General features: G+C 44.8%; 1 protein-coding gene across 4 annotated transcripts in view; it reads left to right on the top strand.

Annotated features, from left to right (window-relative positions):
• Nucleotides 1-24735, top strand: part of Pdzd2 (PDZ domain containing 2) — a 374195-nt gene that overhangs the window by 267606 nt on the left and 81854 nt on the right. For all 4 annotated transcript variants that reach the window (XM_005386151.2, XM_005386153.2, XM_013514972.1 and 1 more), the window contains 4 exons: nucleotides 2480-2990; nucleotides 12924-13066; nucleotides 16104-16236; nucleotides 21505-21660. In XM_005386151.2, the coding sequence (XP_005386208.1) occupies nucleotides 2480-2990; nucleotides 12924-13066; nucleotides 16104-16236; nucleotides 21505-21660 (943 nt within the window). The remainder of the gene's footprint in view (nucleotides 1-2479; nucleotides 2991-12923; nucleotides 13067-16103; nucleotides 16237-21504; nucleotides 21661-24735) is intronic.

A 24735-nucleotide genomic window follows, 5' to 3' on the forward strand; every position in this document is an offset into this window, starting at 1 on the left:
CCAGTGGTGAAAGCATTTCCCTGGGCTTCTTGGGGATCTGTGCTACTTTATCTTGGATGGCACTAATGGACAGTTGAGCCTAACTTTCTTTTTTTGTTTTGTTTTGTTTTGTTTTGTTTTGTTTTGTTTTTTCGGTTTTTTTGGTTTTTCTCCGTCACCGGGAACCGAACTCACGACCTTGCACTTGCCAGGCAGGTGCTTTGCCGCTGAGCTAAATCTCCAGCACCGAGCCTAACTTTCTTTCCTGACTTTGACCAAGTGTTTTGTTTGCTGAAGCTTTAATGACCTGGCACCCTGAATACTGCTAATTACTTCATTTGATGTTTTATTTTCTTGGGATCCTCTACACTCTGGAGCAGTTATCACGTGTCACGCTTTACATGTATTATCTCATATTATTTCCTGCTTCTCGATATTTGCCTCCCTTAAATATATAAAGAGGCAACTGGCCTTGGCCCTGTCTTCTCCAGGCTGAGTGTCCCTTACTCCCCAAATGTTCCTGATTGACACAATTTCCAGCAACCTTCTTTGTCCTGGTCTCTTGTGTCTATTTTGTCAGTGCTCTTCTTAAAGAGAGGCTCAAACAGAAAGGACCACCTATGTGTGCTGTGAACTGCCTGAGCTACGACCATGACCAGGTTAGGAACCTGACACTCATTCTATGCCAGCGCTGGCTTAGCCAGTTACAGCTTAACCCCAGACAACCCACGCCTCGTATCAGGGTTGTACATTTGGTCAGTTTAGATGCTGTGGGGCAGAAGTGACTGTTATAAAGTTGACTCTCTTTTTTTGGCCTAATAACAGAATTTTACATTTTCCCCAACCCATTTTATGTATTCTTTACCCTAGGTACTTGTATTATTATCCCACCAGAAGTCTATAGATGAGAAAATACAAGCAATGCGTAAATGAGAGTAAATGAGAAGGGGTAAAGAATCCTTTTTATTTTTTTTGCTTTAACCAAGCCCTTCATTGTGGAGGACCACTGAGCCTGCTCCCCCTGAAGGAGACAATTTGCCTCCAGTTTGGTCACCTTTGCCCTACTTCCATGTACTGCGATGCACAGAGCTGGCTAGGGAAATGCTCAGTCTCCTGAAATGGCTTTAAGCAATGCAAATGGGTCCAGCCGGACACTGATGGGTAGCCTTTGAAGCAAAGTAATAGTCTGTGATGTTCCGCCTACTGCTCCCTACTACTAAGCTTGAACTAGACCGAGAAATGCTGTTGGCTGGAGCATCTGGAAAGAGGCAGTGAGGTCCCAGGGCAATTAAAGCTAGACATCCGAGCTGAGGCAGCAGACCCCAAACACAAGATACTTCCTCAAAAGATACTTCCTCAAATTGTGTTATGCAGATTCCTCCAAACTTAGAGGCTACCTGTTACCAGAATCCAGTACTCTTTCTGCAGACCTCTCTGCATATTGCAGAGGTGCTGTTGTGCCTCCTACCTAGCCCAGCTCACAGCCCTCACCTACTTCCTGCTGTTCTCACAGTCACTCAACCCCAAGCCGCTCCCCTCTTTACGAATTAATAAAACCTGTTTTCAGCCCTGGGCCATGACCTTCATTCCAGTCAGCCATTGTTCTGAATGGATTTAAGATCCCCTTAGCTCCCCAAAACTGCAGATATGTCTTGTCTCTATTCTTGCATGGGTTGCATTGGAAGTGGTAGATTGGCATTTACTTGCAAGAATTCCAATAACTTTTCCCTGGGATTGCAATTTATAAACTCCTCCAGACCGCCATGAGGCCCAGACAGGCTCCTATGCCTCATCTTTTAAAAACCTGTTTTATTGTTAGTTGACACATAATTATGCATATTTATGGAGTTCGGGGTGACATTTCAATGCACGTGCACAATGTGTAATGCCCAGATCACCTCAGACATTTATCATTTCCTTGCATCGGGAACATTCAAAATCCTCTTTAGTAGCTATTTTGAAATATAAAATTAAATGTTATTGACCATACTCACCCTCCTGTGCTGTAGAGCATTTGAACTTAGCCTTCCTATAAGAATTTTTTCTAGGGGCTGAGGGTGTAGCTCAGTGTTTGCCTAGCATGCATGAGGCCCTGGGTTCTAGCCTAGTACTACAAAAATAAATAATTTTTTTTTTTTAATGATATGTTAGGATTGAGTCTGTTGACCAAAAACCCTTCCCTTACTCGTGATCAGGGGACCTCAGTAACTTCCAGCTCATTGGGGTTGTGTATGTATGTGTGTGTTTAGGGGGCTCATCTTACTGTCAGTAGTTACACAAATGAAAAGACAGGGGCTGGGGATTTAGCTCAGCGGCACAGCGCCTGCCTGGCAAGTGCAAGGTCGTGAGTTCGATTCCCGGTACCGGAAAAAAACACATGAAAAGACAGTTGAGCGTTGAGCTCCCTAGGAAGCCTAGCACTGGATGTGCGGGCCAGGTTCCCAGTCACTGGTGCACCTGCGGCACTGGCTGCTCTAATGGCGCTGTCTGTCCCTTGCAGTTACCTGGCTGAGCAGTGCTGGAATGGCGGCTTCATCTACCTGATCATGCTGCGGCGCTTCAAGCACAAAGCCCACTCGACTTACAATGGCAACGGCAGCAATAGCTCGGAACCAGGAGAGACACCTACCTTGGAGCTGGGCGACCAAACTTCGAAGAAGGGAAAAAGAACAAGAAAGTTTGGGGTCATTTCCAGACCTCCCACCAACAAGGCCCCTGAGGAGTCCAAGAACAGCGCGGGCTGTGAGTTGGCGCACGATCCCAGCTCTGAGCTGGAGAATGGCAGCGCAGACCCTGAGCTCGGAAACGGACACGGCTCTGAGCTACAGAATGGCTCACATTCTCTCAAGGACGTGGCCGGACCCAATCTGGAGAGGTCAGAAGTAGACAAAGGGGCAGAGCCTCAAATTCCAAAGACAGAGGCTCCTGTGACCACGGGCGCAGGCGGTGACAAACGCCGCTTCTCCAAAGCTGGGAAGACGGACTTCCAGTCCAGTGACTGCCTGCCTCGGGTAAGGTTTGCTTTGATTATGGGACCCAAAGTTTAAAAGAAACTTGATCTGAAGTTGCTTTTAAAATTTAGAAAACATTTCTAAGATGACTTTTCACTTAGACCTCGATAGATTCGTCAAGATAAATGATAAGATCACATAATAACAACAAAACAGTTCAGGGGCTGGGGATTTAGCTCAGCGGCACAGTGCCTGCCTGGCAAGTGCAAGGTCATGAATTCAATCTCCGGTACCAAAAAAAAAAAAAAACCAAACAAACAAAAACAGTTCAAGTCATTTTGTTCTACTTACGTACAGAGCTGGTCAGAGGATAATAAGTGAAAAGCCAAGCCTTCTGCGGTAAAATCTGAGTCAGATGAGGCCCAGATGAAGCACTTCAAGTGCATCACTTTTCATCACTGCTGTCACAGGGAAATTGCTACTTTAAGGCAGTTGATAGTACAAACATCACAGCCTCAGTATTATACAGGAAGAGTATCCAACATGCCGCGATTCATCTGCTTTTTTTATTGATTTATTTTTTGATTTTTTGAGACAAGGTCTCTCTGTGTAGTTCAGGCTGGCCTCAAACTCACCCTATGTAGCCCCTGGTGGCCTTGAACTCATAGTGATCCTCCTGCCTTGGCTTCCTGAATGCTGGAATTATAGACATGCACCACCATGCCCACTCATGCTTTTTTTTTATTATAAAGAGAATTTTAAAAATAATAAAATAACAACAACATTGACAAAAACAAAACAAAGCAAAAACAAAAATGATACAGGGTTTCACAGCAAAATGATAGGAATTAACAGTTGTTATATTACATATTGTTATCTTCAAAAGTTGCTCAGATTACCAGATATAAGAATACAAGATTGATCAAACCATTAAACAGAATAAAAGATAATTTAAAAAAAAAACATTAGAAACAATACAGAGCTTCACCAAACAAGATGGTAGGAATTCACCAATGGTTTTAACAGGTCAGAACCAGTGATATTTTCATGGTATCATGACATTACATTGATAAATTCCAGCGAGGCCTGGAAGCTTCACAGAAACCTCTGACATGTGACATCCAGTGGTGATGGTTGCAGTTATTTTTGCCTAATGGCAAAGCTGATGTGATATTTTCTGACTGGTGATGGGTGAGCTGCCTGCCTGCCATGGTCTCCCCATTATACCCAGCATTTTCGTATCAGAGCTACACTTCTTAGGGTAAACATGTTTGCTGCAAGCATCCTCGTAGCGACTGTTTCTACAAGCTCTTCAGGAAGCAGCTGCTCGCTGGATGGGTGCAGACTGGTTTCTTCCCTGGTTCAGGAGACAGTCTCTAGGCATGAGAGGGACAGTCGGGAAAGCAGGAAACGGACACGGTAGTATCATGTGCTGCTTTGTATGCTGAAAAAAAGTACCTGGGACCTACTGTAAATTCTCCTGTTGATGGGATTACTTCAGGATTTTAGCCAATCTGTAGGATGAGTTGAGAATAATCTAATATAAGCTCTATCTCAAGGGATTATGTTCATTTGAGGAGTTGGGTGAGCCTCATAAAGCCTCACCCCAGGAGATATAATTTGTCAAGGAATGGATGCATAAACACATGACAGCAAAAACTCGATGTCACTTGTAAGGAGTTTTCTCTCTGTTTTACAAGTCTCCTCCAAAAAGGAATAAGGGCAAAGTAAAAATTATAATGTATATCACCCAGATTAAAGTCAATAAACATTAAAATGGTATCCTTATTAGTGAATACCATATCTTGATATGATTTTTTTCACCTAATGATTACATCGTGAATACACAAAACACCTAATGTGAACAATATAAGGTAGGGCACAATTCCTTAATTATTTCAGAGATTTATGGCACCAAAGGAGGTTGAATCACATGTACAGTCCAAATATCAGGCTTTAATTTAACTTAGACTACAGTGGAAACTTTTTGAAATGATTTTTAAAGAAAAAAAAAAACCTACCACCACATTTCTAAGTGAGTGCCATCCTTCCACTCATCTTAATTAAATACAATAACATAAAGTTGAATTTCTGGATTAGACTACCTAAAGACTACAAATATCAAAGTTCTTTTGTCTAGTTTTATGATCAAGATCAAATATCCATGCCAGGCATGTCGGTACACACTTGTAATACCGGTTCTCTTTGAAGGCAAGGCAGGAGGATTGCAAATTCAAGACCAGCCTGGGAAACTTAGCAACAAGACCCTGTCTCAAAGCAAAATTAAAAATAAAAAGGGCTGACAGTGTAGCTCAGAGCAAAGGACCTGGGTTCAATCCTGAGTACCACCAAAAAAGAAAGAAAGAGCCCCAGGAGTCATAAATGAAAGGGTGAAAAACTCAATCTATTGCTTTTGAGGCAATTTTCTTTTTGAAATGCATGTCCTTATAGAGAGGAAAACTGGCCATCTGAAGTTTGCATTCTTTGTAAGTGGACATACTCCATAGACGGATCATTGGCCCTGGTTCATGTTTTGGTCTTGGTAAACGGGCATGGACCACACACCTTCCCAGGCATGCACATTTCAGCACCCTTCTCCGCCCCTGAAGTACGTTCACTGAATACATTTGCTCAGGATTGATAGAGTCAGCCACGGTAAATCTTCACATCTTCCTCCACATCCCAGTGGCACTAAAATTGGAACCAAGAGGTTTTCATAAAAGGCTGCCTAGGTTCTTGGGCTGGAGAGGATTTTCATTTTTACTCTAGGATAGTTGAAGCCAAGGTCATGCTAAAATAGAATTTCTAGAAAACCAGAAATTAGCTATTTACTCTTAGGCCTTTGGGGGAAAAAATTCCATTTCATTTGAATAATGGGAGATGAAACATGTCAGTGTTGTTCCATTTCTGCTTTATTAATGATTTAATATATCTATAAAGACTTAATAAATTACAAAAAAGGCCTATAGTGCTTATTCAGACCATTTTTGTTTGCCAGGTACTTCTTCATGGACTTTTTGCTCTAAGAAAATATTACATTAAAATCAATCTTCCGTCTTTGCTTCCTTATTCTCTTCTCCCTTAACAGAGCAATAAGAAACATCTCTCTTTTTTTTTGTTGTTTTTTTTTTTTTGTTTTTCTCCGGTACCGGGAACCGAACTCACAACCTTGCGCTTGCCAGGCAGGTGCTTTGCCGCTGAGCTAAATCCCCAGCCCCCGAAACATCTCTCTTTTTAATAAATATTTTCTTTTGAAAAGTGGTATCTTGGAATAAAATTTTACCACATAATTATATACAGTGTTGCCTTGGTTCACAAACTTAATTCATTCCACAGTTCCGGAAAAGATGGCCATGTTCCCATGGGAAACATGGCCAAGGTCATGTTCATCACCTCATACAGAGTTAGATAGCAAAAACAAAATTTTACCAAATGCTTTTGTGTGCAAACCAAATTGTTTGCCAAAAAAAGCACTTGTAGACCAAGGTAGTACTGCATATACAAACCAACTCACTTTTTTAAAAGTTGGGTCCATCTTCTTAAGAATCCCTTAGGACATAGACAAGCAGTTTTAGACACAAGCTCAAGGAGCTTTACTACATTTCTAGCAAAGACCATTATTCATTCAGGATGAAAATTTTTTTTAAGTCTGTTGACATAAAATGTGTATTTTTGTAATGCTTTATGGTGAAAATGAATACAACAAAATATAGTCACATAACAAAGGGGGAAAAGATCCCAGCATTTGCTAAGTAGGCAAGTGTATTCACATTAGCACCAGGTATATCTGTGAATATGTTTGAGGTCTGTTCTCCCTCAGGGTAACATCCAAATGCCTTGGCATGTCATTTGAGGCCCTCATTATCTGATCCCTGTTTACCTTCCTGTCTCTACCTCCCACTTTTGTCCTTTTTGCATAAACTAGTTTACTAGATAATAAAAAATAAGATAAAGCATACAAATGAACAGCCAGTCTAAGAGGTACATCAGATGAGGACCACAAGGACCCCCTACCTGAGTTTCTATTGCTAAGGAAGTGAAACATGCCCCCTATGGCATAAGGATCCATTCCCAATCCAGAAGCTCTCCAAACCCCACACTTCAAGAATTTTATGGAGCTTTTGTTAATAGGTGTGATCCATTATTAACTTAAATGCCAGCCTGCCTCACCTCCCTGGAGCACGGCACTGGAGCTGGAAGTTTCGAGCTCACGGTGGCCAGCCCCGTCCTAAACCTGTCCAGGATATCCTGTTTCCCACTGCTGCCCTCCTCCCCAGTTTGGGCTATTCACGGCAGATGTTTCCAGAAACCGTGCTCTCTTTTGTCTCTGAGCCATTGTGGATGCTGCCCCTTCTGCCAGGTTCTCCTCCTCTTCTGTCCCCCTTCCCCAGAATAGCTTGGCTTCTGTCTTTCCCAGGAGACGGAGACACCTTCCTCTAGAAGGCCTCTGGAGCACTGCTGCCCCCTACTCTGCTGTGAGACCTCTCTTCTCTAGGCTTCTGCAGTACTCCCGGCCATGTCTGTGGTGACACATGAGTCCCACGTGTTCCAGCTACTACTTGGCTCATTGTGTCCCCAGGAGACCCTAAGGGCAGGGCTTATTTGTCTGTCACCAATTCTAGCTCGGGGGCTTATACCTGTTGGTGCTCTGTAGATCTTTTTAATGAAAATGCCCAGAGATGCCAGATAAGATAGTGGACTCCAGTCCTAGCTCTTCTATCCCCAGCTCTTCTATCCCCAGCTCTGAGGCCATTCGGCTCCTGTGGCTTTTCTCTATTTTTCTGTTTCCCTGCCTTCTCTCTGTTTTTTGGTTTTCTTGAACATTTTGATCTGATAACTAAGGGGCTCCCAGCTCTGACAGGATCACATATTATTTTTCATTTCTTGCCAATCCTTCTACATGAGAAGGGATAAGACAGTCTCAGAATAGGTTTGCAGTGAGAGTCAAAGCATTCACCACAATGAAATTCTAGTTGGCTGATGTGTCTTCTCACATTTGGGGCAAAGATGCTGTTGTAAAGTGTTATTTTTGGTTCCAGCAGAAATGAGGTCATTTAAATGCTGTGAGTTAGTCCCCTTTATGTGCCACCCTGCGGTAGTAAATAAATCCTCACAGTGGCTTCAGTGAAGACATGCACATGTGATTTCACACCGCAGTGGGAGGTTTACAGGAAAAGGTAACACTCTGACAACATTAGTACCGAAGTCCATAGCATCCAGTTTGTTGTGATTTGGCTTTTTCTCAATAGGCTGACAAAGTCTCACTGCCCTTTAAACCAGTGTAAGAGAGAAATGAATGTCCAGTCTATCTTCACGTGAGCCGGTGCTCACAGATTGAACCCTGGTGAACACACAGGTCTCCCACATGGATCTCCTCTTTTCAGTCTCAGTATGCAAAGAACCCTACATAAGATGAGTGTATAAGCACTGTGTGCTTGTTAATTCTGTGCTATTTGTACAATGTTGTTATACATTATGTTCTGTTCTAGTTGCTAGTAAACCCACTGGTAAATGAAATGGAACAAGGTACTTTATCCCATGGCATTTATAGCATAGAAGAAGGCCTTAAACAATAAATAAGCAAGTAAACAAATCAGAACATACAGCAGTGACAAGTATTATAAATGAACTAAACCAGGGTGACATGGAAAATGGCTCTGCAGATGGACGTGGGCTAGTTGATATTGGGTGTCCGCAAAGGAAGACCTCAATGAAGAAGCAGTGCTTGAACTGAGCCAGGCAGCCCTGTAAAATCAGGGGACAGAATGTTCCCAAGGACAAACTGGCTAAAACAGGAACAGTAGGGTTTTCCAGGAGCAAAGAACCTGAGCACAGGGAGATGATTCAGGACAGCGGACAGGGCTCACTCACAAAAGGTCATGTTCACCATGACAAAGTTTTGGCCCTTATTGTCAGTCTGCAAGGTGTTTAAGCTACTGGAGGATTTAAGCTAAATGTAGCATAACCTATGCTTTTTAAACATTCACCCTGGATGTTTAATGGAGAACAATGGGCTGTAGAAAATGAAGAGTAAAACAGGAAACCAGGTAAGAGGCAATTGTGGTCACCCAAGCTAAAGATGTAGTGGCTTTGACAAAGGTGCCAGTGGAGAAGAACATAAGTAGATGATTGTGGGGTCTATTTTGGAAGCAGAACCTACGGATCTCCCGCATGCTTGGAAGTAGGGAATGAAATAGGAGAAGGAATCAAAGATCACACATGGGCTTTTGTCTTGCCTGGCCTCTGTAGCTTGAGTAGATGATAGTTCTATTCCTACTGAGATGGGAAAGCCAGGAGCAGAAGGGAGAAGAGTCCAGTTTTGACTGAACTAAAGTGTAAATAAGTTAGCCTGCTTGTTTTTGGCCAGTACCAACACTAGCCTAACAAATCTCAGGCACTAATTTCTAACTGAACATTGCTTTAGCTATAGGCAACTAAATTTACAAGTACTATAGAATGTTTACTGGCAGTTGTATGATTTCTATTGGTAACAGTTGCCGCTTGCTGCTTATGCCTTGCTTTATAAAATGGTACCTTGGTTTATGAACTTAATTCTTTCCACAATTCTGGTCACAGAAAACTTGCACTGGGGGGCTGGGGATTTAGCTCAGTGGCACAGCACCTGCCTGGCAAGTGCAAGGTCATGAGTTCAATTCCTGGTACCAGAAAAAAAAACAAAAAAAGAAAACTTGCATTGATTTCTTTGGACAATCCCCTTATAATTCTCACTTTAATTGTAGAGGGAAGTCATGTTGTTGGATAAAAGTGAAGAAGATCTGGTTTTTTACTAGAATAATTAATTAGGCATTCACAGTTGTTTCCACTCTCTGAAGCCATGTGTATTAGATATTTGGGTTTCTTTTTTTTTTTAACTAGTTTTGTGTGTGTTGGGCCAGAGGAGGATGTGAAGTGGTTATGTGAATGCTCTTGAAGAAAACTTTCCTTACTAATCTGTCAGTATATATATTTAGCTGTTTTTCTACCCCCATGAATGTATTTTTGCATGACTCATCACAAAATCCTACTGTTAAAAACATTTAAAGATTAAGAAAGAATGTATCTAGTATTGTCATACCCTCTGTGATCCATGCCTGTATGTTCTGTTTAATGAAAGAGGAGAGTTAAGGGGGAAAAGAATGAGAGTATAAGCTGGGAAGCGGGGTAGATAGAGTTTTACTAATTTGGGCTGAAAACAAATGTATCCTCTTTCTGGACTCCAGTAACGGACTCTGATCTTTTGGAGAAAGTGCACAGCTTTTCTGTGCTAGGGGAAGAAGGAGCACTGTGTCTCATCTCCAGGGACCTGGGAACTGTGTCACCTTTTCCAGGAAGAAATAAACCACCGTGTTACCCTCGTGTCTCAACTGCACCTCGATGCCCACAGAGACAGCCAGAGGCTGCCCGGGATGCTGGCATGGGACACACAGCAAGCCAGGACAGCAACCAATCAGCATGTCCTGATTTTTTTCTTTTTGGTGGCATCTACAAGGACATCAAGTCTCCTAATTTGGTAGTGTTGAAAGCTGCCATCTTGGCAGTGAGGCTGATTCCCAAGGCTGGCTTTTTAGAAATAGTGGAGCTGTGAGAAACCAAAGACCAGGGAGAGTGTTTCTGAATGGAGAGGAGAAAGGTGTTCCAGAGGTCAGAGGCAGCAAACCAAAAACCATGGAGTCCAAAGTGGGCCGATTAGATTAAATAGGGACCATCAACAAGTTCACGAACTACTGTGGTAAGCCAGTGGCTTCTGAAGTTACATTTGGCCAGACAGGCTCCATTCGTCTGTGGTCGGAGGAAGGAGGAGACAGTTGGCACCGCTGCACGTTGCTGGGTAGGGGAGCCCCACCGAGCAGCACTGTACTAGCAAAAGTGTAGGATCGAGCAGGTTTCTGTCTGGTAATAATTTCCCCAGACATTCCTACTGCTGCACATCAGCGACTGCTCAACATCTGGGTTTTTCAATATTGCCTAAAGTTTCATTTCAGTTTCTGACACTGTGTATTTCAGATTTCCTAAATGCTTCACATTCTTTCTTCTTTGCAAGCAGCTTGAATGGGCCCGTTGCCTATTTCTTGGGAGATGATGGCATTGTCTGTATAGACCTTCACTGTTCCACTGGATATTCATGTGGATGGAAAAAACAGATGGCCTTTACTTTATATGTTGAAGAGTATATTATGACCCACACCCGTATATCCAGGGCTAAAAAGAATAGCAAGGAGGAGCCTAAAGAAAGATCCCAAAATAAATCACTTTTAAAGATTTTACTCTCATTTTCTGAACAGCTAAGTATCTGCAAGAACTCAACAATTTTCAATAAGCATGTTCATGTCCTTAGAGTGACATAGAGATTCAAGTAGAGGACAAACCAAAGCAGAAAAGCTATGGTAATCAAATGGCTGAAAAATACTCATTAGTTTTTTGGGTTTTTTTTTTTTTTTTTTTTTGGTTTTTTTCCCAGTACTGGGAATCAAGCTCACGACCTTGCGCTTGCCTGGCAGGCGCTGTGCCACTGAGCTAGATCCCCAGCCCCTTCATTAGTTTTTTTAAGGACAAATTTTTATAGACGTTTAAGGATTTTAAATTTATTTAAGGAGTGTACAGACCAATGTCACCAGTTCTATCGACTAACAGTGAGCATCAGAGTCACCAATTCATTTTCTATTTTGGTTTTTCCTACCACAGATATCATTTGTGTGTTTTAAGGAAGCTTGAGATTCAATTCAATATGATGTTTTTAACATAAATATATATATATGTATACACACACATACATACATATATATACAAACACACACATATGTATATCATTCTTAATCTGAAAATACAAATACAAAATGCTCCAAAATGTGAAAATTACTAAGCATCAGTAATTTCTACTAAAAGTAGAAAATTTCTCATCTGACCTCATGTGACAGATCACCTTTAAAACACAGGTGCGCTAAGAATGATGTATGAAATTACCTTTGGTTATATATGTAAGGTGTATATGAAACATAAATTTTATATTTAGATTTGGGGCCCATTCCCAAGGTATCTCATGCGTGTACGCAACTATTCCAAGATTTTATTTTTTTTTTTTTTTTTTTTTTGGTTTTTCTCCGGTACCGGGAACCAAACTCACGACCTTGCGCTTGCCAGGCAGGCGCTTTTGCCGCTGAGCTAAATCCCCAGCCCCCTATTCCAAGATTTTAAAATCCAAACTCTGAAACACTTTTAGTCCCCAAGCTTTTCTAGTAAGCGATACTCTTATGATTACCTATCAACACTTATTACTATCTGTTAGGTGATCATATGCTGCTACATGTTTCCATAAATATCTTATTTAATTCTAAGAAAAATCCTAGAAGCATTAATAATAATTCCTACCTTCAAGTCAAGGAATCAGATATTTTTGCATTAGGTGATTTTCGTAAGTTATAAATAGCAGAACTAGGTTCAAACTAGTTGAAGTCTCCTGACACCAAAACCCAAGCATATTCCTTTCATCTTCCTTTATTAATTAGTGGCTGTGCCAAAATAAAAGGATCCCACAGTCACCTAGTGTTTATATGCACAGTGGCGTCTGGATCTTGGGCAAAAGAAGCTTCACTTAACAGAAGCCTGGTCAGGAAATTGAATAATCACCCATTCTGGGCTGTCTAATATCCTGGCCACTAGCCACAGGTGGCTATTTGAATATTTAAATTTAATTAGAATTTGGTGAAATTAAAATTCAAGTCTTCAGTTGCCACCAGCCACATTCAAGCCCTTCCTGGCCGCCTGTGGTCAGTGGCTCCATTTGGGATGGCACAGACAGAACGTTTCCGTTGTGGCAGCTCGCTCAGCTGGGCGGCTCTGCCAGCCAGTCTTCGGTCCAGCCCACAGCAGCTTTTTCTTCTGCAGTGTCTGTTGACAAGTGATGGATATTTGGCTTGATGTGACAGCTCCGCTCTCCTCTGTCGACGCTGTATGTCTGTCAACATCCTTCATGTAATGCTTGCTTTTTCTTCTAAGGAGGAAGTTGGTCGGATATGGAAGATGGAGCTGCTCAAAGAATCAGATGGGCTGGGAATTCAGGTTAGTGGAGGCCGAGGATCAAAGCGCTCACCTCACGCTATCGTTGTCACTCAAGTGAAGGAAGGAGGTGCCGCTCACAGGTGATTAGATAATTTTCCCTGTCTCTCTGCCTCCTGTCCTCCCTACCCTTCCCTTGGGTGCTGGGTGCTAATACTCTTCCATTTGGTGAAAGCCCTGGTAATTATAGTGCATAAAGATTATGCTTCGACATGGAAGGAAATGAGACAAGTCAGTTCTAATTGAACACATCTCTGAACACAGGAAATGGCTAATTGAGAAAGATACTTAAGATCTTCCAAACCATGGAAAAGAGATTGGATTTCTTCTTAGACCTGTTTTAGTTTCAAGAAAATGTTATGTATTCTAACTTTTGGGATGCTGATACTATGATAATATGCGGTTACTTATCAAGAATATCCCACGAAACCGAGAACACATCCTGACATCTCAACTTTTGTAAGCGTGTGACTAATGAATCGGGAGAGTGATTGGGTTTATACGTGACCACAGTTCATGCACTTGTCAGCTCTGCCGGATTTCACACATACTTCATGTTGTATGTGTCTGTAGCACAGATATAGAAGAGGAGAAAGTGAAATTTTGTCTGTGTGACCTGAAAACAATTCATACTTAAAAGCTTGTTTCTTAATCTGAGTGATTATCTGAAGTAGGAAGAGGACAGTGTATATTTAGAACATTTATAAAACAATCATTTTGAGTATGAGGGATATAGTTATCTCAAAATATCAGGCATGCATTTTGACCTACTAATTGCTTCTATTAACATAGGGTGTCCCTATTTATTTGCAAGGCATGATGGGGCATGTACCTGTGTTGCATGCCCACGCATGCACAGTAGGTGTATAAAAGGATGGTTTCACTGATGAGGGAGGTAATGGTCTTTTATTCAATCTAGAATTCATTCAGTCCAGATAGCTTGGTTCTAGGGGAATATGACTGCCCAAAACAGTACGGGCCTGCCCAGGTTCAAAAGGGGACTTAAACATCTATTTCAAGAGGTGCAGCTGAAGGACGTAGAGGTATTTGTCTGAAGAATGGAAAACTGAGAAGAGGTCCTGGGCCCAAACTAACAAAATGTTTCCTGTTCCTCAATCCTCTTCTAGAAGAGGATGCTAATATTTAATGCAGAGATGTGGCTAACTACAATTGTCAGTTTTCTGAGATAGTCATTATTAAAAGATTAGGTCTGACACAGTTTTAACCTAGATGAGCAGTACTAGACTTCCTGAATGACATAAGCCTTATGGAACTCCCATTAGATAGTCATTTTCCTATTAATCCTGACTTAAATTCTAGTCTAGCTTTGGCAAGCTGGCAATTAGGAAATCCCTATGCCCAGAGATAAGATTTACAGGAAACTTCTCCTGTCTGTTTCCCATTGGAGCCTTTCTAGTGGGTCTCTTCGATTTCTTTTCCCCCTCAGCCTGGAGTCGAATGTGTCCTTCTGTCTATGAGGTGTATGTCTCTCAAGAGCATTCCAGTTAATAACAGGGGATGAGAGAAATGGAATCAGGGAGTGAAATGGAAAAGAGATGGAGCAGGAGTTAGTCCTGGTGTCACTATGGATAAGGAAGCCCAGAGACACCGCCTAGCCCCACTGAATTTTTTATGCAGAATCCCTTTCCTCCCACATGATCCTCTCCTTGAGATTCCAGTTTATTTCTCCCCTCTGATTTTCTAGGTTGCCCTGTTTAAGCATTCCAACCCATGAATGGGGCCCTTAGGATTTCTCTGCTTCCAGGTCTTTTAAAGAAAGCAGAGGCTCTAGGAAGTCTTACACCTCCTATCTTATGTTAAAACCTAAATTCATAGAAAAAATGGTGATGTTTGCTGTACAGAAAGCTGACAGAAAATGGGAACTAGAGAAGCTGTTGAAAGATGAGAGAGGTAAGGATGAAAGGAGAGAAGCCGGCTGATTCATTGAAAGAAAGCAAGGGGAGAAAGTGCACACATGGAAGATAATCCAAGCTGAGTGAGTCTGAGAGGAATGGAGACATTCCTGAGTTCCACAGCAGCGCCCTGAGTGCTGCAGGGGAGGCTCAAAGTCTCCTCCTCATTAGATGTCCTGTCCCATATTTAGCTATCTCTGGTTCCTCTGTGGTCATGGAAGACCAGACCCTGGGGCGGCTCAGTTGGAACCCATTGACGGCGACTGCCCAGTCCCCTGCATAGGTTCCCACCGAAAGCCCTGCCCTCCCCGGGGGAGACAGCTCCGTGACAACTGACTCTCCTGCCGGCTGAGTGGAATGAAAACTTAGCCATAATTTAAAGGCAATAAAGAAACAATGCTTGTATGCCCATGGGTATAGGCCAGGTAGCTACAGCAACAACAAATTAAACTGTTCATTATTATTTGGATTCATCTTCCTGCCTATGAAGCTTGGCTATAGGGACCCAAGGATAAGAAAAGGGCCGGGAGACTTCACCCTCTAGGTCAGTGGTGGCGAACCTGTGGCACGCATGCCATAGAGGGCTGTTTATTATCGTTGAAAGCTCTAAAAGGATCGCCATCACTGCTGTAGGTCCTGTAACCCTTCTGAGAAAGTGGGAGGATACAGACGCATGCAGCACAGTATCAGTCACAAGTGTGCCAGTGGAAATCTGGAGAAAGACCTGTGCCCTGGGAAGAGAAGGGCAGTGGCTGCGCAAGGACTGCTGATGGGCTCGGAGTACCTTTCTGTCCCTCGGCTTAGCTCAGTGACTTGGCCCTATGCTGATGCATTGGTCACAAGGGCAGAGGGGAGTATTTTAAAAGTATGATTTGACTTTCCTAGAACACTGGGATCGTGGTTTCTCCATCACCATCTCCACCTGGATGGGAGTTTCTTTGACCCTGATGCCAGATAATGAGACTAACTTCAAAATATGCTTATTGCTAAATGATCTCCTCAAAAACGCTGGACCTTCCCTTGCTCTCATGGGAATATGGACACAAAGGATAAAGGCCTCACATCCTACACTCTCTGGATCTCAGTATTTTCTCTTTAACCCAATTTTAACTCCCTTCTCATGACCTGCCCTCGCTTCTGGAAAATGACCCTTCTCGGGCCCAGAATGCCTTGACGAGGATATGTTTTCCCATCTCCATTTCCTCAGGGATGGCAGACTGTCCTTGGGAGATGAACTGCTGGTGATCAATGGTCACTTACTGATCGGGCTCTCCCACGAGGAAGCTGTAGCCATTCTTCGCTCTGCCACTGGAATGGTGCAGCTGGTGGTGGCCAGCAAGGTAGGTCATTTGTTTCATTAAAGTATTTGTAATGGTGGTGGTGGTGAGTTTAGATCTCAGTCCTTCTGATGCCACGTGCAGACAGACGTGTGTGAGCTCACTCATTCACACTGGGTCACTGAAATAGCCACAATGAGACAGGGCAAACCCCCATGGAGCCCCTTAGATGATGTGCGCTCAATCATTTTCCTTTCCTTTAAGAGTCCTTAACAGTGTGTTAAAGGGTATAGAAAAATATAATAGACCCAAGAAGATAAGAATGTAGGGTGGGAGGAAGGACAACATAAGAAAGTGGCAGTTCTCCTTGGACAAAGTGAAGCAATGTGGAAGTCTGGACAGCTGGGAGATGGGATTGCATCTTCCAGGTCTAGGAGAAAGAAAGCCTCAGGGCCCCCTGGACAGGCCAAAGCCCTGGTTCTTTTGAATTTGAATTCTCTGAATTTTAGAGCTGGAGGAAGCTTTGTGACCTCTTTGGTCCTGCCACCCGCACCTTTCCTCCTCTAAGTCTATACCTGGGGCAGAACATCCGTGGAAGTGCCCTCCTTGCAGAGGCTGTGATGCCGTCCACAGTGCAGCTGCCAGGCTCGTTGCACAGCCCAGAGTCTGTGCCATCTTGCTGCCACCTCTTCTTCCTGGTTCTTTCTCTCTTTGGGATCCTGAGGCCCAGTGTGTGCTCATCGAGCACCCTGGCTGCGGGCTCTGTGTCCCACCAGCCATAAAGCCCTGGAAAAAGGCTGCAGATTTCACAGCTCTGATGAGGAAGGGAGGCTGCCCTTTCTCCTTCCCAGTCTGCCCTCTGAGTGTCTTATCCAGGAGACAAGGAAAGAGACTGTGTGACTGAGAGTTAGACGAGTAGAGCTTCTGACAGAAAGCATTGGTGTAAAGCCATGCAGCTCTTAGCCAGCCCAGTGTCATGCTATTGCCATAAGTTAATTCCTTTCTAAGAGCCCATTGCTGATTTGAACCTGGTACCTTGGGATTTTATATATTTTCCCTCTTAAAATGTAAGTTCTACTGCCAATTCAGGGAGTATAGTCAGCTCTTTATAGCCACAAGTTCTGCATCTACATGTTTAATCAACCTCAGGCCCAACATATTGAAAAAGAAAACTGTCTTGATTACTTTTCTCTCATTGCTGAGACAAAATACCTGACACCCAGAATTAAGGAAGTAAAGGTTTATTTAGCTTACAATTTATGGAGGTTACAGTCCATACTCAGCTGGCTCCAAGGCAGAGCAGCACATAGCAGAGGGCTACTGTTCCTGGCGGTGGAAAACAGCAAAAAGCAACAACAGCAAAAGTGAGGAGCAGTGGCAAGCAGCCTCTTTCCTTCTCTTACACTATATGCAAACTATCCGCCCCAGGGCAAGTGTAGCACTCACATCCATAATTCCAACATCAGACCATAAATCAATCATAAATCTAGAAGCCCACCCCAGGACTGCATGAGGATTTGGGGGGACATGCAGACACAAACCATGAGAAAAACAAAAGAAAAAGACAGTTGCATCATGCCAAAGATGCTCAGACCTTTTCCCCTTGTCATTATTCCCTAAACAATTCAGTATAGAACTCTATAGCATAGAACTCTATAGCATTCACACTGTATAAGCTAGAGATAATCTGCATCCCTTCCTTTAACCTTTTTACTGCAAACCCTTAACTAGTGTCTCAGGCTTCCAAAAGAAACTGATAGAGCCTGGGTTGAATCTCAGTAAGAAGTGTGGGTCTCAGAGCCCCAGGGAGCAGGATCTGAGCCCAGTCTCAACTCACAGGTCATTTCCTCCCCTCTCATAGCTGCCACGGGGCCCTGGGGACTTCCCTTGAACCCAGAGCTCTGCGCACCTACTCACCCAAAATGCTTTGGTGGGGCATGTGCCTCCTCGCCAAGGATGGGGAAGGACAGCAGGCCCAGGGTCTCCTCCCTCAGCCTGCTGCGCTACCCGAGGAGGGAGACAATTCCGCATGTGGCCTGCTGGATCTGGAGCGTGAACACTTCTTTGGTGCCGCACCCACAGAGCCCCGGGTCTGCGGATTGCCCATTTGGTTTGCCAGCCCCCTTCCACACAGGCTGTGGCTCAAAGCGCACAGGCTTGGGCACTGCACCAAACCCGGATCCACCCTCTGTCACCAAACCTTCATTTCTACCCTAACTTGTGTCTCCGGCTAGTGTGGAAAATGAAGAGAGGGCATCTCTTCTGTGTCAAGCCTTCATCCACAAACACAAAGAAAGCACATGATGAAGAAAAGGGGTAGAGCTAATACAGTTAAGGGGTATTAGCTCCTGGGTGAAGCCTGATCTCCGATCTTACACCCAGCCTTACAGGAAGAAAGGACAGACGTACGTGAATCAGGTAGCAGGTGCTTTTATCCTCATTAGGTTATTTAAAAAATAAGCCCATGAGCTAGATCTGAGTTCTTTTTATTCAAAGGGGGGGATTCAAATTCAGGTAGTCATTTGACTTGCTCTGAAGTCACACCGCAGTAGACAGCAGAAGCAGGTTTCATCCAAGGTCCACCCAGCTTCAAAGTTCATGCTGCTTCTCATACCGTGAGCTTCCCTTTATACAAATAAGACATAAAATACATTAGAGCCAGTGGTCAGGAAAAGATAATGTGTTCCTGCCAGAGACTTTGACTTTTGGGCACTTGCTGGGGTCCTTGTAAAGCTAAGCAGCATTGAGGAGCTGGAATAGGTGTCCCTTCCAGCTCTGGGGCCCTTTTGTGCAGGACCCAGACCTCAGGGGAGTGCGACCCTTCCCTCCTCAGTCTGGGCCCCGCTTACAATTAGGCGACAAACTGCCCGGCAGCTGCCCCCCTTCCCCTCTCAGCCTCCACCATCTGAGGTGCTCATCCACGTGGGGAAAGCAGCATCTGTTGAAGGCACCTCTTGGCCTCTGTTTCTCTTCTTTATCCAACAACAACAAGTAACTCGCAGGCTGTGTTTTCCTCTTCATATTTGAATGGGAGAGAGCTTCCGACTTGCTGAATATAAAGAATAATAAAAATGGAAACTTGTTATTCTAGGTAACAGTCGCCTTGTCGCAGAACTTCAAGCCATTGTTTCAGACACATAGCAGTTACTTTCTTGAAGAGAAGATGTCTCATGTTTCCACACAAACATGGTGTTTACTTAGAGCAGGAGCTGACATGGCTTTTGTTCAGTGAGCTCAGAATGTCCAAGTCAGTTCTTATATTTCTGGAAGTGCAGTGTGTAGCGTCTCTCACCTGCTTTTTTTTTTTTTTTCCATTCCTGGTTTTTGTTAGCAAATAGTATGTCTTTTCACATCAAATGTAGAAAACACTGAAAAAAAAAAATACAGGGAAGACAATGATGAAATTCTGATAACATTACCAGTAGTATTATCTGCGAGCTGATGTGTCCTTCCAGCCAGAAATGGAATAACCCCAAGGAGACTGCTTGCTGGGAGTTCCACTCGGCTGGCGCCACCCTAGAAAAGCTGTGTACCTCAGCTCTGAACCTCAGCCTTTCTCTCTGTACTGCCTCATCCAGATCTGCTTGATAAGGCTGCCACTGAGACCACAAGAGATGAAAAAGACTCTGGGCAGTGTAGCTGATCAGAATAAACTGAGGGGAAAGGCCTGCCTTCATGGTTAGCATGTGTTACTACATGTCATTTATGATGACCTGTATTAGTAATTCCATGCTTATTCCATATGATTTCAGTTTGCTGTTCTCTGAGTAGCATACTGTAAGAACCTGTCCACATTGGAAGGGCATTTCTGCATTACTGTACCATTTTTCGTGGCTGTATAGTATTTTATTGTGGAGCTGCAGTGCAGTTTACTCACCAGTTGGGACCTTCATTTTTTTAACTCTCTTGGTCCAGCAGAATTTGACATCACAGAAGAGACATGAACTTTCTGTTTAATAACTTCTCATTTTCTCTAGCAAGGACTGACAGCATAGCACTCTCCACCACTGGTCTAAAATGAGTATCCTTCAGGTTTCTTGAAGGTAGAAACAACAGTGTAGTAACAAACATCACTGTCATCTAATGACAACTCACTAGCAGCTTGTAGAATCCACTAAGACAGGTGTGTTTCCCTTCTATTCTGTCAGTCCTCTCGCAGGAAGGTGATTCAGACTGTCCAACATTTCTTTCCCTGAGGAAACGGCTGGTGTGGGAGGATGAGGAGAGACCGCCGTTCTCTTGCTGGGCTGGGGTCAGCTCTGCAGCCCCGTGCCCCTCCTGACCCCAGCTCTGGCTCTGTGTCTGGTGGCATTTCCAAGAACAGCACCAAGCTCCTGGTGTGCGTCCTCTGCACTGGGTTTGTCGCTAGCACGTCCCAATCACACGTGCACTAGAGCCTGAGCTGGCCTTCCTTGTACACAGGAGCAGGGGCTGTATCTGTGGAGCCCACTTAGACTGAGGAGAGTGCAGTCAGATTCCATGCATTGTCATTGACCTTTAAAACTTGTTCAAGGGCTGCTTTCACATTATCCTATCTTCAGCTTGGCATTTTGATTCAATAAGCAATCTAATCTCTTTCTAATGAGCACATGCTGGTGAGATGGCCAGCAGGGCGGTGGAGGAAGGTAGAGTGGATATGCAAGCTCTAGGTGGGCCTGGGGACACCGTAATGAGGAGAAATGGACTTGGGAGGGAGGAACTCGTGACAAGCAGGGGAGACAGACCAGTGAAGTTACACGTGCGCTGCAGGGGATAAGAGAAAGGGTCCAGGACGTCAGAGAGACTTGAGGGGCACACGGGGCACCTCTGGGAAGGTCCAGGAAAGATGCTCCGGCTTTCCCCAAGCACACGATAGTCACAGTCAAGGGTGGTCTGCACAGGAGGATCTGCTAATGGGGGAGATGGGGGCGGGGGACTGCAAGGAGAATGGGAAATGACCTAAGGTGTGCGGTGGAGGGGAGAAGGCGGGAGGATGGTTTCGAGTATTATAGAGAGGCCAGATTTCCAAGAGGCTCACCTCCCCATGAGGGAGTTTTCACAACATCTTGAAAGCAAGACAAGGCAGGCCCTTGAAGGATCCCAGTCCAGAGAGCTTGGGTTGCCCATGGAAACATTAGCCTAAGAAACCTAAATTCTTCAGGGGAAAGCAAAAGTGGTTTGGGCTTAAATTGGATATACACGTGCCCCGCTATGGACAGTAACCCCATACATGCGGCCCAAAGCTCATGTAGGAGTTGGACTGGGAGCCTGCAGGTCGACTCTGTCAGGTGACGTCCAGCGCTGCTTGGTGCAGGGGGGATAATTCCTCGGCTTGTCCTTGTGTCCCCATAGGAAACCTCTGCAGAGGACCTGCTCAGGCTGACTTCTAAGAGCTTGCCGGATCTGACCAGCTCAGTCGAAGACGTATCCTCTTGGACTGACAATGAAGACCAGGAGCCGGATGGGGACGAGGAGGAAGGGAGCGGCTCATCTTCCATCCCGAGAGTGGTAAGCGTGCCTCTGGTTTCCCCAGCCACTCTGTTGCAGTGCTGTTTCCCTGAAGACATGGGGACAAGGATCCGAGCAGAAATGCTTGAGGTAGCGCAATGGAGTCCAGGATGGGGGAAGACCACAATGCATTCTTTCTATCCTTTCTTAGAATCTTCTAGGAACATCTATGAGAGTGATGCATTTCTTTTTTTTTTTTTTTTTTTTTTTTTGGTTTTTCTCCGGTACCGGGAACCGAACCCACGACCTTGGGCTTGCCAGGCAGGCGCTTTTGCTGCTGAGCTAAATCCCCAGCCCGAGAGTGATGCATTTCATTTAAGAAAAAAAATTGTGAACAAGATAAGCATACAGCCGGCTGTGGTGTTCAGTGCATATATCAACGTCTAGGATGCTTTCTAATATACACAAGTGTTTTGTTGCTACTTTGTGATAGAGAGTTTGAAAACAGCTGTTAGTGCATTTAAACCAAGACTGCAAGATTGCTGGTTGAAAGTGAAATTTACCATAACACAAAAACCACTTGGAAAAATCTATGTAGAATACATCTTCCAATTTTAATCAAACCAGAACACCACACAGAGCTCTTTGCCTCTGCCCACACAGCCCATCCTGTTGTAGACCCTCATGGGCTGCTCTCAGGCTCCCTGGGCACAGGCAGGGCCACTTGGAGTTAATGGGCTGCAGCGTGGCTCCACGGTCTCCTCTTGTACCCCAGATCACACGTATATCATTCTTGAGTGTAAACTCTCATTCCCCATCCAAGCAGCCATGGGGAGGGCGCCCTCTTTCTGCCATTTGGAACCTGTCATTCCTTCCCAGCAGCTCGGATGGCTTAGATAAGCACCAGAAAATCAGCTCCGTTGATCATAATTCCTTTGAAGGCAAAAAAAAAAAAAAAAAAAAAAAAAGCATCACATCGTATTTACTCTTACTTTAAGGGAAAAAAGGTTATTTTTCTCCATTTCCCTGGAGTTGTGGCCCACACAGAGGTATCGCATCATAAACATCACAAGCTTTTCTATTTGCTGTGACAATTTCTGGAGGTTGGCAGTGAAGTTTCCCTCTAACAAAATTGGCGTGACAATTTTCCAGTCACGGCAGGAAAGTGTCTCGAAGAAGTACCGCGCTTTTAACCGGCCCCGCGGCATTCTCTGGGTCCAGGGGTGATTTCAAACATTTTGTCAGCGGCTTCTCCCTTACAGGAGCGTTTTCTCAGAAGGTGAGCCTATGAAAGCCGTTACCTGAGCTGAACGAATGAGGCTGAGGTGGACAGTGTAAAACAACTGTGTGATTATGGCTGTCTCTTCTGTTAGGACATCTGCAGGGGCTTTCCTTCGACTTTGAGTAGTGAGGCTAATCTCATGGCCCACCTCACCTGCACCACGCTCACCACCAGGTCTACGCAAGTGCCACTCTGCCCTCCCCAAAGCCATTCATGGTGGCTACACATTTCCCTGCAGCAGGACCTTTGCAAATGCTCTTCTGGCTCTGTGGAATCCTGTTTGCGCAGTTGAGGGCTTTTGTATCCCATAGTGTCGCTTCCTCAGAGCAGTCTACCTGAATACCCCGCCTATGCCAAACCTCAGCGCTCTTACACGGTGACAGTCCTGTGCCGCAGAGGTGTTCCATGAGTGCTCGTCTAAATATGTCTCTCCCTGACAGGTGTCAACTTCAGGAGGTAGGGAGCGTAGGTCTGTAGGATTTAGCCAGGACATCTGATTGTTGAGTTATAAAAAACCAGAAAAATGTTAAAATGAGGGACAGCCAGGGCAGGCCTAAGCACAGCAGCAGCTCATGGCCCAGGACCCTCAGGAGACAGGGTTTAAAACACAAAACAAACTGGACATCATGGCACGTGCCTGTAATCCCAGCACTTGGGAGGCTGAGGCAGGAAGACAGTAAGTGTGAGTCCAGCCCAAGGAACTTAGTGACCTAGCAAGACTGTTTCAAAATAAAAAAATAAAAAAGGGATGGGAATGCAGCCAAGTGGGAAGGCTTCCCTCCCTTACACTGTATGCAAACTACCCACCCTAGGGCGGCTGTAGCACAATCCCCAGGGGTGGGGGAGGGGAGCCACACGGAAAGAGTATTCACTTTGCTAGGCTCTGTGCTAGACTCGGGAAATAATAAAAATTGGCAACGAAAGCTAACTAGGTTTACCTACCACCACTTTTGTGATGATTCTCCTGGCCCACAGCTGACCACAGCGTGGCAGCCTCAGAGGACCTGGGGTGATCGCCACGTTCTGGTCTGTGCGACCTACGGGGGTGCTCTCAGAATCAGCCTTGAACAGCCAAGCACTGTGCCCCAGCCTGACCACCCACCCGTCGAGGCCAAGGTTTGCCCTGAGCCTTCTTCCCTGTGACCTCCCAGCCCGGGACTCCAGCCTGTGTTCCTGTTCTGGTGCTGTAGTTACCCTCCACTCCTTACTACCAGCTGTGCAAGACAGGGTGTGTCTTGGTTACTTTTCTCTGGTTGCTGAGACAAAATACCTGATGCCCAATATTAAGGAAGGAAAGGTTTACTCAGCTCACAGTTTGTGGAGGTTTCAGTCCACACTCGGCTGGCTCCAAGGCAGACTGGCACATGGCGGAAGGCAACAGTTCAGCAGAAGATAGCAAAAGGAACAAGAGCAAAAAGGGAGAGGCAGCAGAGCAGGCTCTTTCCCTCCCTTACACTGTATGCAAACTACCCACCCTAGGGCGGCTGTAGCACTCACACCCATGACCCCAGCATTGGACCATGGATCAATCAAAAATTCTAGAAGCCCGCCCCATGACTGCATGAGGATCTGGGGGGACATCCAGACACAAACCATAAGAGGTGGAACACATAGCCTTCCAGCTCCGGCATCTCAGTGCAGGGTGACCCCAGCCTCTTCACCTGTTCTAGCCAGGCATCCTCCTAGGCCAGGGCCCTTCCTCCCCTGCTCCCCTCCTCTCCTCCTCCCCTGCTCCCTTACTATCCTACTCCCCTCCTTCCTTCCTCTCCTCCTCCCCTGCTACCCTGCTCCCCTCCTCCCCTCCTCCCCTCCTCCTCTCCTCCCTCCTCCTCCTCCCCCTTCCCACCTCCTCT

Source organism: Chinchilla lanigera, unplaced genomic scaffold (assembly GCF_000276665.1).
Source record: "Chinchilla lanigera isolate Chin_1 unplaced genomic scaffold, ChiLan1.0 scaffold00025, whole genome shotgun sequence".
NCBI classification, from domain to species: Eukaryota; Metazoa; Chordata; class Mammalia; order Rodentia; family Chinchillidae; genus Chinchilla; species Chinchilla lanigera.